Raw genomic sequence first — 13231 nt, forward strand, 5'->3', positions numbered from 1 at the left:
GCACCTCTTATTGAAAAACCGTGAAACAGCGAGTCCGCAAAAAGCGAATTGCAAAGTAGAGAGGAATTACTGTATTCATTTTTCTTTTTGACATGCCTATTATCCCTATAGTACATGATATCTGAAGAATTCTCCTTCAGTTGATTATCTTTTTATTAGCTTTCTTAATTCCCCAGTTTTCACAACCATACAGGAAAAAATGCAAATACTATGGCATGGATGATACCAATGGCTTTCTCAATCTAGCTTACTCTGAACTGGTTCTATTGCCTTCAACCACATGTGCTTTTTCAGTTATATCCAAACAGCTATTAGGATAAATAATGCAAAATTTCTGTCTCTATAGTTCAGTTAACAAATGAGAGGATCAGGAAGGGGGCAGGGAGAGGCAAAGGCTGAAGCCCAAGTTAGACAGGATTGTAATTATACACTATCTTAACAGTCTTTGAGTTACTGGAAAGTCAATCGGACAGTAAAATTACATCTTTATTCAAATAGCAGATCTAGAATAGATCCCAATAAAAGAAGTCTTGTATCTAATTAAACGTAATCTCAAATAGAAATGATGTATATGCCAACCATTGGCATTACAAATGGGATACTTTAGAAGGAAGGTTAGCTGTAGTTTTAGTGCAGGATTAGGCTCTCATATTAATATGCACATTTGGTACAGCTATTTTCGGTAGGATGTTTCATACATTATTGTCCTCCGGCATTGCAAAATCAATGCCAGCAAGCAAACTGATCCCTCCAGTCTGTCAACACTAGTTGCCTTGGACTCAACCCCGGTAAGGTGCTTGATCCTACTTGGAGGCGCTAAAGCCCATATATCTTACAGAAAGCTCCTTAGCTTCTTTTCTCTACTAGACCACAAAAACATAAAGCTAGACAGATGAACTGCAGTATCTCGGGGTACAAACCACATGGACAATTTAATGGAAAAATAATTAAAATTGCCAGTTCTCTTCTAAAGGCTGCATAATTGCTATATACTTGTTTTGTTGCAAGCCTCATAGGCAGAAGAGAAAATGGGGTATCCTGGTACATCTTGAATTGATTTGCAGTGAATCAGCACATGGCCTTAATTCTATGTCTATATAGCTGGCTTCTATATTCACAGATTCTGGGTCCACAGATCCCACCATTAACAGTTTTAAAAAGTCTCCCAAAAAGTAGAGCTTGATTTTGTAAGTTTAGATAAGGAGTACCTTTTACTCCTGTAAAGTACTATTGGATATAATGGTACTTGAGCATCCATTTTAATACTCATGAGGGGTCCTAGAACAAAACCCACGAGCCAAAGCAGACACCAAACAACCACTGTAAAAGCACCCATTCCAAGTCTTCGAGATTCTGGTAATAGAAACAAAATAGAAAAAAAAATAGATTATCAAGTTTGAGCCCTGATCTCTTCAGCTCAAATATTCTTCCTCTTTTAGATAATGATCATGCCTCCCAAATCTCTAAAAAATTTAAAAGTCTGTCTTCTTGAAGAAAGTTTCAGTGGCAGAACCTTTAAAAACTGACAATAAAACAAGGTCTTTGAAATGGATGCTAATTCTTTGCAATTTTTTTTGTCTCAGGAGCGACTTGAGAAACTGCAAGTTGCTTCTGATGTGAGAGAATTGGCCATCTGCAAGGATGCTGCCCAGGGGACACCTGGATGTTTTACAATCCTGTGGGAGGCTTCTGTCATGTCCACGCATAAGAAGCTGGAGTTGACAGACAGGAGCTCATCCCGCTCCCTAGATTTGAACCGCCGACCTTTCAGTCAGCACAAGGATTTAACCCATTGCACCACCAGGGGCTCCTAATTTTTCTTTGCATGAGATGCCTTTTGTCTGTTTTTTCAATACATTTAACTTTTTTTAAAAAACTTTGGATGAGAAAATAAGTCACTTTGCCTGGATTTTTTTTTAAAAAAATTGCTTGGAATGTATTATCCATTAGCAGATTTGTGGCTGACAATTTTGAGATGTTCCAGTTGTGAACACAAGTAGAAATTTCTGAATAAATTCTATTAATACCAATAAGATTCCGGTCCCAATTCAAGGTTCAGGTTATTACCTACAAAGCCCTAAGCGGGCTAGGAATCTGTATGGCTTCTAAGATCTTCTGAGAGGCCCTTCTCTTGCTCTTGCCCCAGTCACTAGTGTACCTGGTAGAAATGAGGGAGAGGGCCTTCTCAGTGGTGGCCCCCTGGCTCTGGAACTCTCTCCGCAGAGAGGTCAGATTGTCACCCACTCTGTCTACATTCCGTAACAATCTAAAAATTTGGATGTTCCACTGTGCCTTTGACTAATCAGTTCACTAGATAATTTTGGCCCCTCCAGCCATAATTCAATATCTGGCTCTTGCACTTTACCATTGTCCCTGCCCAATAGTTGTATTGCTCAAATTGACTTGGCTCTTCTAGCCCAATTTTATCATCAAGCTTTTGCACTTTCCCACCAGCTTTGTCCTTGAACCTGTAGTGCACATGCCCCTGCCTCGCACCTAAGCTCAGTATATGGCCACTATGTTAGGCTGCTGGTTGTTGATGGTTATGTTTTAATGATGGTTGTATTTGTGTGTGTGTTTTTTACTGTGTTATATTTTAATCTGTGTTTGACTGCACTTGTCCTCATGTCAGAAGCCCCGAGTTTCTTTGGGGAGATGGTGACAAGATACAAAAATAAATTATTATTATTATTACTATTATTATTATTATGCATTTTCCTTTGTAGTATCTGGAGTTCTGCAAATTGATTTTCTGATATACTACTTTTTGTTTTAATACACTGTCTTAACACTTGAAGCATAAAATTAAAAAAGGAGATTTTACAGTGTATCTTTTACCATAGGAGCCATACACATTATTAAAGTACACATACTAATCAGAACTTGAAAGGAGTTACCCAAGGTGCTGAACTATATTACTAATACAAGCCTAGTATGTTTAAATGTTTAGAGTCCGGACTAAAACCTGGAAAGTGTTGGATAGATAGATTTTTAGGTCAAGAAATTTCCACAAATGCTCTTATCCAACCCTATAAGCAACATTCTGACAGATGAGACTATATTATCTACATAATAGGACCACATATGATAGAGGAAAAGGCTAAGCAAAACCTGATATGTCAAAGGCATGATTTGGACACGATGTAGAGTTAGTAAAGCACACTATGTAAAAACACTCCAGGCATTCATGTCATATGTTAACAGAGAAGGTGAAAACCCCACAGAGCTACATCTAGTATGCCCGGAAGATATATCCTTGCCACATCCCAAATATGGAAGTTAATCATACTAAGCATGAAAGTAAAACCAATGCACTGGGACACATCAAAGGCGGGGGGGGGGGGGGGGTGGGTGTTGTTAGCTTGTTAGCACAAGAGTGGCCAGAAGGGAGATTGACAATGTATTGGTAGATCTCTGGGTCATTAGCAATAGATCAATTAGACAAGGCAAAATCAAACAAATAGCCATAAGAATAAATCTTTGTCTACTTCATCATCATCAACCCAGACCTCACAACCTCTGAGGATACCTGCCATAGATGTGAGTGAAATGTCAGGAGAGAATGCTTCTGGAATATGGCCATACAGCCCAGAAAACTCACAGCAACCCAACCCAAATTATATTGCTAAAATGAAGAAAGTCCAGGGCAACCAATATATGGACAGACTATTTGGTAACACAGTCCAAATTTTTGAAATAAGAACTTGCTTAATTCTGAATATACAGTATATCTTTTGCACCGAGCTCGTATCTCTAGTAAATCTTGAGTTCTTCTGGGGAGAAGAACAAAGCAAATCCTACAAACTTGAAGCCTACACCAAATCCTGTATTAGTATTACAATGTTCTCCAAAATCTAAACCAAAGAACAGTAAGTCCTCTTCATACAAGGCAATCATCTATACAATAATATTACAGCCATGAAAAGAAAGCTGTAAGTTGTACAAAAATGGAAATTGCACCACAACTATTGCATTCCTGCAGATCCTGCCTCTTCATAATAACATCTAAAGACAGTGACACCAACATGCAGAGAACATGACTTAAATATCAATTCTTTCCCCATGTATATTCGTTCTCCACCATTGGCTTGAAGATGTCTTTTCTGATGAGAAATTGTATTTTTTTACGTTGTCTTAAGAAAGATTTTGTGTATTTTATTGATCCCCAGCATGGATACCTCTGCTCTTTCACATTGCCTAAAGATGTTTTTTTCAGTGTTTCAGTATGGATTTTCACATATTATAGTATGAATGTTGGTGTGGTGTGCTAAAATTGATATAGAAAGTCCTTCTTCCATTTAGTATCTCTAAGAAGCCTTATATGACTAATATCATCTAAAGATATGAGGAATACTACCTACATGGCAAGAAAAAAGGAGTGGGTGGGAAAATAGTAAAAACACTATCCTATGTCCACAGATTTGGGATGCATTCCTACTGAATTCAACAAAATTATTTTCTGACTCAGCATGCACAGAAGTCGACAATAAAAAGTGCATGCATATAAATGAAACAATGGATCTTTATGGATGATTAGGATGTTCCTATTATATCACCAAACTTTTGCAAGTGGTCAGTGGAGGCATTCAATTGTGCAACAATGAGCATTGTACAAATGTGCTTCGACTTGTACACTTATCATCCATGTATCTGACAAATTGGATTATAATCAACAAAAACCTATTGTATAATAAATCCACTATCCTTAGATAGCACAACTCTTTTTCCTCAATAACAAAAGGCCCATTATGGTATACCTATGAACTAGCTCTCATATTAAAATATTCTGAGGAGGCCTTGCTCTTGGTCCCACCCACCTTGCAGGTGCGGCTGATGGGGACAAGGGGCAGGGCTTTCTCAGTGGTGGCCCCTTGGGTATGGAACTCCCCCCAGAAACATTATGTTGGCTTCCTCCCTCCTAGTTTTCAAAAAGTTAAAACTTGGCTGTGGAACCAACCATTTGGAGAGTAGTACAATCACAGTGCAATATACAACCACTGAGTTAATATAAACAAATCGGCTTGGACTATGATTGCGGAATTAGGTGCTGTGTTTTCAACAGTTTATTTAAATCATTAGTTCCCGACTTGTGGTCCGTGGACCACCAGTGGTCCACCAGAACTAAAATATGGTCTGAGGCCTCACCATTACTACACTGTTGCAACTACAGCAACTGGTCTTGCAAAACCCTCTTATGGTGCCAAGGCTTATTAAGTATGGTTTTCTGTGGGTGAGCAGATGGTGACTACTGGATGGCTTATGTTCTGTATCAGAAACTAGAGCTGATGTGGTCCAGCCAATGCAATTTTCTGAATCAGAGCACCAAATAACCAAACTGAATCTAAAGTTGACCAAAAACCGATTTATAACCCTTTTGGTACTAATGTTGGAGTGTGGTCCCTAGTCAAAGTAGTCCCTAGTAAAAAAAAAGTTGGGAACCATTGATTTAAATGTATTTATATGGTTGTTTTATGATTTTAATGTTTAATGTATTATGTATTTTGTATGCTTCTATGTTGCAATGTGGCATTAAATTGTTGCCAAACTGGAAGCCACTCAGAGTCCCCTTTGGAGTGGAGATAGAGCAGGGTAAAAATGTAGTAAATTAATAAATAAAAATGTGAAAAGGCAAATTTGCAATATAAAGATATAGCCTTAGAAAAGTAAAACTCCTGAAACTATGTGAAGGCCGACAAAACTCCTTCTCAGTATTTTTAAATAGCAGACTGTTCAGAAAGATTTAAATCTAGGTAATCTCACTGTGGTGTACTGGATTAAATGTTTCTAAATGTGTTACCCTTTTGTGAGCTTCACTGGAGAAGGACAACGGTCCTTCTCAAAAATTTGGATGGTGGCCAAGAATAATGATAGCATCCCCGTCTTGGCACAAAAATAGTCTCTGAATTTGACCCGCAGTGAGTAAGGTAAAGAGGATGAGAGGATCACATGCATGAAGCATCCAAGGCAAAAAGTGACAATGAGTTGTAAACCGGTTTATCATACTGAAATTCATTCACAGAAATGAAGTTTCATGCACTTGTTGAATAAATCATGGAAAAAAAAACCCTAATGCATTGACATTAAGTATCAAGCTGTTATAAAGAGAACTTTCAAAACTTTGAAATAGAACAATAGCAGGGGTACTTGTAAATCACCTGGCTTACAATCTTAAATTATAACTTTCCAAGTTTCCAATGCTAACACTAAGAAATTCAGCTTGTGATTGATACTATTATTAGAGAAGGGTTTAATTCTGAATTAATGGAATAATTGCCTTTATAAACTAACAGACCATTTGCTATATCAAGAATACTGTGTTCAAAGTTTGACTTCCCTGATTTGTGTCCAATTACTCTAAAATGAGAATTTCATATTTGAATGAGATTGAGAAAGAGAGAGAGAGAGAGAGAGAGAGAGAATAAACATACACTTACCAGCTTTTTTGGTGGGTTCTGGCATAGTTTCAGTCCCTCTTTAGTCCCAATATGTGACCAGTACAACAAGTAGCCACAAGTCCTGATGAGAGCATGCAGACCAATATGGCAAGCAGAGGGAGTGTGGAATTCTGCTTTATATACAGCATTGAAATATCAATCAAAATAGCACCTCCTCTCTTCTCAATGCAAACCCTCTGAAAACTGACAGTTATGGGAGCTCCGCTTACATCTGTTGTTTGCAGCCGCTGTGCTCTTGGCTTTAGGAAAGAATCTCTACAGCATTTCATGCAGCTGAGGAGGACAGCTATAACTTTCTAAATTGAGAAGCATCACATTTGCACACAAAGTAGGGAATAGAACAGACCGCCAGACAATCGGAGATACAAAATATGCTCTAAATTACACACACAAACTTCTCTACCTCTCACCCCATTGCTACATCATGAAGACACCTCAAACAGACAACCCGATAGTGAAATTACAATTGTTGGATAATGCTATCACAATACTGCAACACTTCTCTAAATTTAAGAAATTTGGAGTGTTCACAGTACTGTGAGGCTATGGCAGACCTCAGTTATGCAATATTGGGAATTTTGAGATAGATGTTTATTTTGCTCATGGATAAAACTGAAGACGAATATTCTGAAACAGCATTTATATGAAGTTTCTAAAAATATAGAAGTGCAGAAAGCAGAGCAGGTGCATGGCACCCAAAATGTCTTGTGTCTAGCTAACACAGCATTTCTCAACCTGGGGGTTGGGACCCCTGGGGGGGGTCACGAGGGGGTGTCAGAGGGGTCGCCAAAGATCCATCAGAAAGATGGAAGGTGAACTACATCTCCCCTAAATCACTGTCAATTCATCCCAAATCCCTCCAGTACATTCTGTTGGTCATGGGGGTTCTGTGTTGAAAGTTTGGACCAATTCTATCATTGGTGGGGTTCAAGGGACTCTTTGATTGTAGGTGAACTATAAATCTCAGCAACTACAACTCCCAAATACAAAGCTTTAATTTCCCCAAACTCCACCAGTGTTCACATCTGGGCATATTGAGTATTCGTGTGAAATTTGGTCCAGATCTATTATTGTTTGAGTCCACAGTGCTCTCTGGATGTAGGTGAACTACAACTCCAAAACTCAAGGTCAATGCCCACCAAACCCTTCCAATATTTTCTGTTGGGCATGGGAGTTCTGTGTGCCAAATTTGGTTCAATTCCATTCCTGGTGGAGTTCAGAATGCTCTTTGATTGTAGGTGAACTATAAATCCCACCAACTACAACTCCCAAATGACAAAATCAGTCCCGTCCCCCCACTCCTCTCCACCAGTATTCAAATGTGGGTGTATCGGGTATTTGTGCCAAATCCACTGAATTAAAATACATCTTACATATCAGTTATTTACATGATGATTTCTAACAGTAACAAAATTGCAGTTATGAAGTAGCAACGAAAATAATTTCATGGTTGGGGGTCAGTACAACATATAGAACTGTATTAAGGGGTTGTGGCATCAGAAAGGTTGAGAACCACTGAGCTAACAGATCCAAGAAAATAATTGTTCTATGGTATTTTATTTATAGATAGTTGTATTTAGGAAACAAAGCTAATGGCTGTTTTAACTGAAGCAATTGCTGTATTGTCTACAGGACAAATTATGCATAATCCTCAATATTTAATATTTCTCATTATAGGGTTTTCAAGGTAAAAGGGTTTCAACCATTTCAGGAATTCTTTACCATTCCTTTCTTCTGGTTCAACTGCCACTGTCTCTCATGGATCCACTGCCAGTTTCACACCTGGAGAATTCATATAACTATAGACTAAAGATTGTCTATGTCTTGGCTAGATAAGATCCTCTAATATAAAGATACATAATCAAATCCAAAAGTCAGAATCATCCAGACCATAGTAATTTTAATTTCCATGACTGGCTGAGAAATAAGTTGACAAGACCTTATTGACAAGAAGAAAATAACTTATTTGAAAAATGGTTTTTGAGAATACCATGAACCACCAGAAAGACAAATAAAGCTTCCTAGAATAAATTGAATCTGAACTCTCACTAGAAAGAGGCTTACATGCTTTGAACACATTATGAGACAGTGCAATTCATTGGAAAAGATCATTCTGAGGGCCTCATCAAAAAGGCCAGGTGTGCCTACCCTTCATGACAGAAGAGAGGGAAAGTGGTGCAAAACTTTCTCCATCACATGAAGAAAGTGTCACCCTCACAGAGAGACCCCATGTTCTGGGAGAAGCGGTCAATGACAATTCTACCCCAGTTGGGAGCGAAGCCTCTGCCAGAAGTCACACATGGCATCATATGATGTCACACATGGCATCATATGATGTCTTGGGAGCCCCCAGTGATGCAGTGGATGAGCTCCCTCTGTCAGCTCCAGCTCTCCATGCAGGGACAAGAGAGAAGCCTCCCAGAAGGATCATAAAACATCAAAAACATCCGGGCATCCCCTGAGCAACATCCTTGCAGACGGCCAATTCTGTCACTCCAGAAGCAACTTGCAGTTTCTAAAGTCACTCCTGACATGAAAAAAAAGAGTAACGTCTGGCATGGGGCTCCATCTTGAAGATTGCATGCAAGTGTCTTAGGATGCTGATTTAGATAAATACGATGGGGGCCATAGTCAAGGAATCCAAGATCTTAGGAGGGCAGTTATTATCTCTCCAGGCCTCTCATTCATAGGGATATTATAAATTGAATCAACTTGATGATAAATAAAAACAAATATTTTGATCTGAAATGCTATGATTAATCTACCATGAATTCTAATGCATCTCTTAATGTAGTCCTGTCAATAAACTTCACATCTCTTTCAGGGTTAAAGAGAAAAGAAAGAAGAGAAAAAGTGAGTATTGTTAGAAGTGGGGCTTGTTGTTGAGTACCTTCAGGGGTGACCCTACCACAGGTTTTGTATATCATGGCAAATCGAAAATGTCTAATATAAATAATGACTTTTTGAACCTTTCATGTGAAATTGTCACATCTGGTTATGTCAGCTTGCCCTGAATGCTGAGGGAGAACTAATATTAGATACAAGACGTCTAAAGTTCACTAGGCAGCCTTAGACAAATAGATCTCAGATTTCTCAGTTCCATTTCACCTTGCTAAAATGGAAACAATATTGATCAATTATACTCATAAGCACTGTTTTAATATTAATTGGATGAGAAAATGCTATAGCCTAACATCATAGGAATGTGTGTAGCAGAGAATTGGACTGGATGGCCTTGTGATCTCTTTTAAGGATTCTAGGATTTTAACAGAGGGGGCAGAAAAATAAAAGTACCGTAAATATATTCTGTTCCCTGCTGTTACATAGCCATTAGCTTAATTTATTCTGTATACACCCAATACCAATGTTCTGTTGTTATTTGTCACTGTGTTGACTTTGACTTATTGTGATCATACAAATGAGATATCCCCATGACATGTTCAGAATATGACTGCTCGAGTTAAGTTTTCTTTTAGTTTGAGCTTGGTTTGCTCTCAGAGTCCTTTATTATGTTTTTGGCAAAAATTGTTCTCTATTTTATCTCAAATAAATTGATTTTCTTCTTGTCAGCTTTCTTCATTGGCCACCTTCTGCAACCATGTATAGAAAATGAAGATATTGTGGCATGGATTATTCTGATTTTGGTATTTCAAGATGTATCTTTAGACTTGAAGAATTTGTTTAGTTTTTCAACAGCTGTCCTTCCATATCCTAGTCTTCATGGTTTGGGTCCCAGTTACCTACAGGATCACCTTCTCCTGCACAATCCATACTTTAAGACACTGAGGCCCTCTAGCAGACACTTACTGCAGTTTGCCAGAATCCAACTGGCGACTATCACCTGTAGGATCTTTTCATTGGCGGATTTAAAAAGACTGTGGAATGACCTGCCAGAAAAGATCCGACAGCTAAACAATGTATCAAAATTTGAAACGCAATTGAAGACCCTTCTCTTCTAGCAGGTCTACCCAGTCAATTTTCAATCACAAATTTTGATTTACATTTTATTGCTATTATATATCAATTCTGTATCCATGTTTAGTGCAAGTTTTGAATATTTTTGTGTTTTTATCTATATAATTTATTGTATATATTTTATGTTCATATTTTTTGACTTTGTTGTACCCCGCCTTGAGTCATCAGGATAGGCGGGTAATAAATAAAATTGATTATGAAGATGATGATGATTTTCGGACTACAACCTCCGTTTTGATTAATGACTGAGAAACTGTTTTAATGCCTTCATCACCTGTGGTTTGCTAGTATTTAACACCAACCTACTTCATGTGTTGTCTTTTTATTCTTTTTAATTTTCATTAGCCATTCTTTCAAGACTTTGCTATTTATGCTACTGTCATCTATGATGATATCTGCACATCCTAAAGTGTTGATATTCCCTTTTCCAATTTGCATTACTCCTATGGTTCTACCACACCAATTTCAGTTCTCTTAAATATTTATGTATTTCATGTGCACAGCCATAATGTGTCATAATAAAACTTTTGTAGAAGTGCTCAGTGTTTAATTTAAGTTTTATCATATTGCTATGGTAAATTTCCTCTCCAATTTCTTTGTGTACTGTTTATTCCTGGGCAGATTTTGGTCTCCAAATTATCATGTCCCTTACTCTCTTATACCATGCCACAAGTAACAACCATTGACATAGTTTGCATAGAAACCTCATGTGTAATGACAATTCCCAGGGCAAACAATGCCTAGATGAACTTTTCGTAACCCTAGCTTTGTAAACTATGGTGTCCATCATTCTCACCCAGTACAGACACTGAATGGGGAAAGGTTGTTGTCCTTCTTCTGTCCCCTGTCCAGAAATAATTCTGAGGCAAACAAAAGTCATTATTTCAGGGACTTCTTTTGTCCTCTGAAATGGATTGTGTTGTTTATGCAACACTCCCTATCCCTGCTATCCCAGGAATTAAAAGATCGAGAACTGAAATAGTACCCAGATCATTTCAGTGGTCTTTGTTTGTCACCTTTGTGACAAAATATGAGCTTCCCCAGCCTTTATTGACTTGTGCCGCTTTCTAAGATGCTAAATGCCTCACTTGAAGTTGTGTCTCTGTTGGTGAGAGTGGGTTGAATATCCAAAAGTCTGCTGATGGATGACACTTTCTCATGGAGAAGTTAGTAAACTTTAACAAACCCCAGGTATAGAAATGCTATTATTCTTAGGGGAGGGGCATGAGTGATGCTAATTTTTAAAGAAAGGGCTTCTAAGAAACCACTGTACCATTTAAAATGTACTTTGAAAATGCTTTTTTGTCATTATGACCAGAATGTTTTTAAATGTTGTTGATAGTTTAGTTCCATTTTAATGTTGACTTTCTGTCAGTTTTAGCAGAACTTTGGCTTGTAGGTTACCTTGTGTCCTTATTCTTGGGAGGAATTAGGTGTAAATAACAACAACAATTTCATTGAGTACATATAATCAAAAACAAACCTTTTTTATAGGCCATTCATGGATACCAAAATCTGTAAATGCTCAAGTTTCATTATATACAGCGGTGTAGTAAAATGGTGTTTCTTATATAAAATTGCAAAATCAAGGTTTGTTTGGAGGATTATGTTTCTGTTTTTCAAAAAACATTTTCAAGTTGTGGATGGCTATGTCCATGGATACAAAATCTATAGATACAGAATATCAACTGTGTTTGAAAAGAGATCAGCCAGTCAACCAGTGTTGGTATTGATGTTGTTGATGCTGTTGTGTACATGCACACCTTGAAGTCACTTGTCAATTTATGGCAATTGCATGACTTCCATAGGGTTTTGTCAAACAATAAATATTCAGAACTGTATGGTTCATTTAATTCCAATTAATGCTCTGATTGCAACTCTATGTACCAATCAAAACTCCTGAACAGTGTTCAAATGCAGCCCCATTTAGAGCACATTACAGTAATCCAAATGGGATTAACTAAATCATATGCCACTATGGGCAGATCAAGCATCTCCAAAAACAGGTGCAGTTGCTGTACTAGCTTTAAGTGTGCAGAGGCACTCCTGGCCAACACAAAAACCTGGGCCAAAAGAAGTACTGTATATACTCGAGTATAAGCCAACCCGAATATAAACGTAATTATACCTCAAAAAACTGGGAGTGGGAAATGCAGAGCTACTGGTAAATTTCAAAATAAAAATAGATGCCAATAAAATTACATTAATTGAGGTATCAGTAGGTTAAATGTTTTTGATTATTTACATAAAACTGTAATTTAAGATAAGACTGTCCAACTCTGATTAAACCATTATTCTAACCTCCACCAATGATGGAACTGAACCAGTCTTGGTACACAGAACTCCCATGACCAACAGAAAATACTGGAAGGGTTTGGTGGGCATTGACCTTGCGTTTTGGAGTTGTAGTTCACCTACATCTAGAGAGCACTGTGAACTCAAACACTGATGGATCTGGACCAAACTTGGCACGAATACTCAATATGCCCAAATGTGAACACTTGTGGAGTTTGGGGAAAATAGACCTTGACATTTGGGAGTTGTTGTTGCTGGGATTTATCGTTCACCTACAATCAAAGAGGTCCTTGAACCCCACCAATGATAGAACAGGGCCAAATTTCCCACACAAAACCCCCATGACCAACAGAAAATACCATGTTTTCTGATGGTATTTGGCCACCCTTCTGACACCCCCTCGTGACCCCCTCCCAAGGGTCCTAACCCCCAGGTTGAGAAACACTGTCTTAAACTGACCCTCCTTGCACACATCCATGTCTCATGTTCACAGATGTTGGGAGTGC

The 13231-nt window shown here is 38.1% G+C and overlaps 1 protein-coding gene across 6 annotated transcripts in view; it reads right to left on the reverse strand.

The window, feature by feature from the left end:
- Positions 1–6631, reverse strand: part of MYBPC1 (myosin binding protein C1) — a 100526-nt gene extending 93895 nt beyond the window's left edge. For 3 of the 6 annotated variants that reach the window (XM_060776871.2, XM_060776868.2, XM_060776870.2), the window contains exon 1: positions 6435–6630. In XM_060776871.2, the coding sequence (XP_060632854.2) occupies positions 6435–6459 (25 nt within the window). In that variant the 5' untranslated portion in view covers positions 6460–6630. Of the gene's footprint in view, positions 1–6434 lie in introns of all 6 variants that reach the window. The other 3 variants (XM_060776872.2, XM_060776867.2, XM_060776873.2) reach the window with 2 other exon arrangements.
- Positions 6632–13231: the final 6600 nt, after the last annotated feature.

The sequence above is a fragment of the Anolis sagrei genome, chromosome 5 (assembly GCF_037176765.1).
Source record: "Anolis sagrei isolate rAnoSag1 chromosome 5, rAnoSag1.mat, whole genome shotgun sequence".
NCBI classification, from domain to species: domain Eukaryota; kingdom Metazoa; phylum Chordata; class Lepidosauria; order Squamata; family Dactyloidae; genus Anolis; species Anolis sagrei.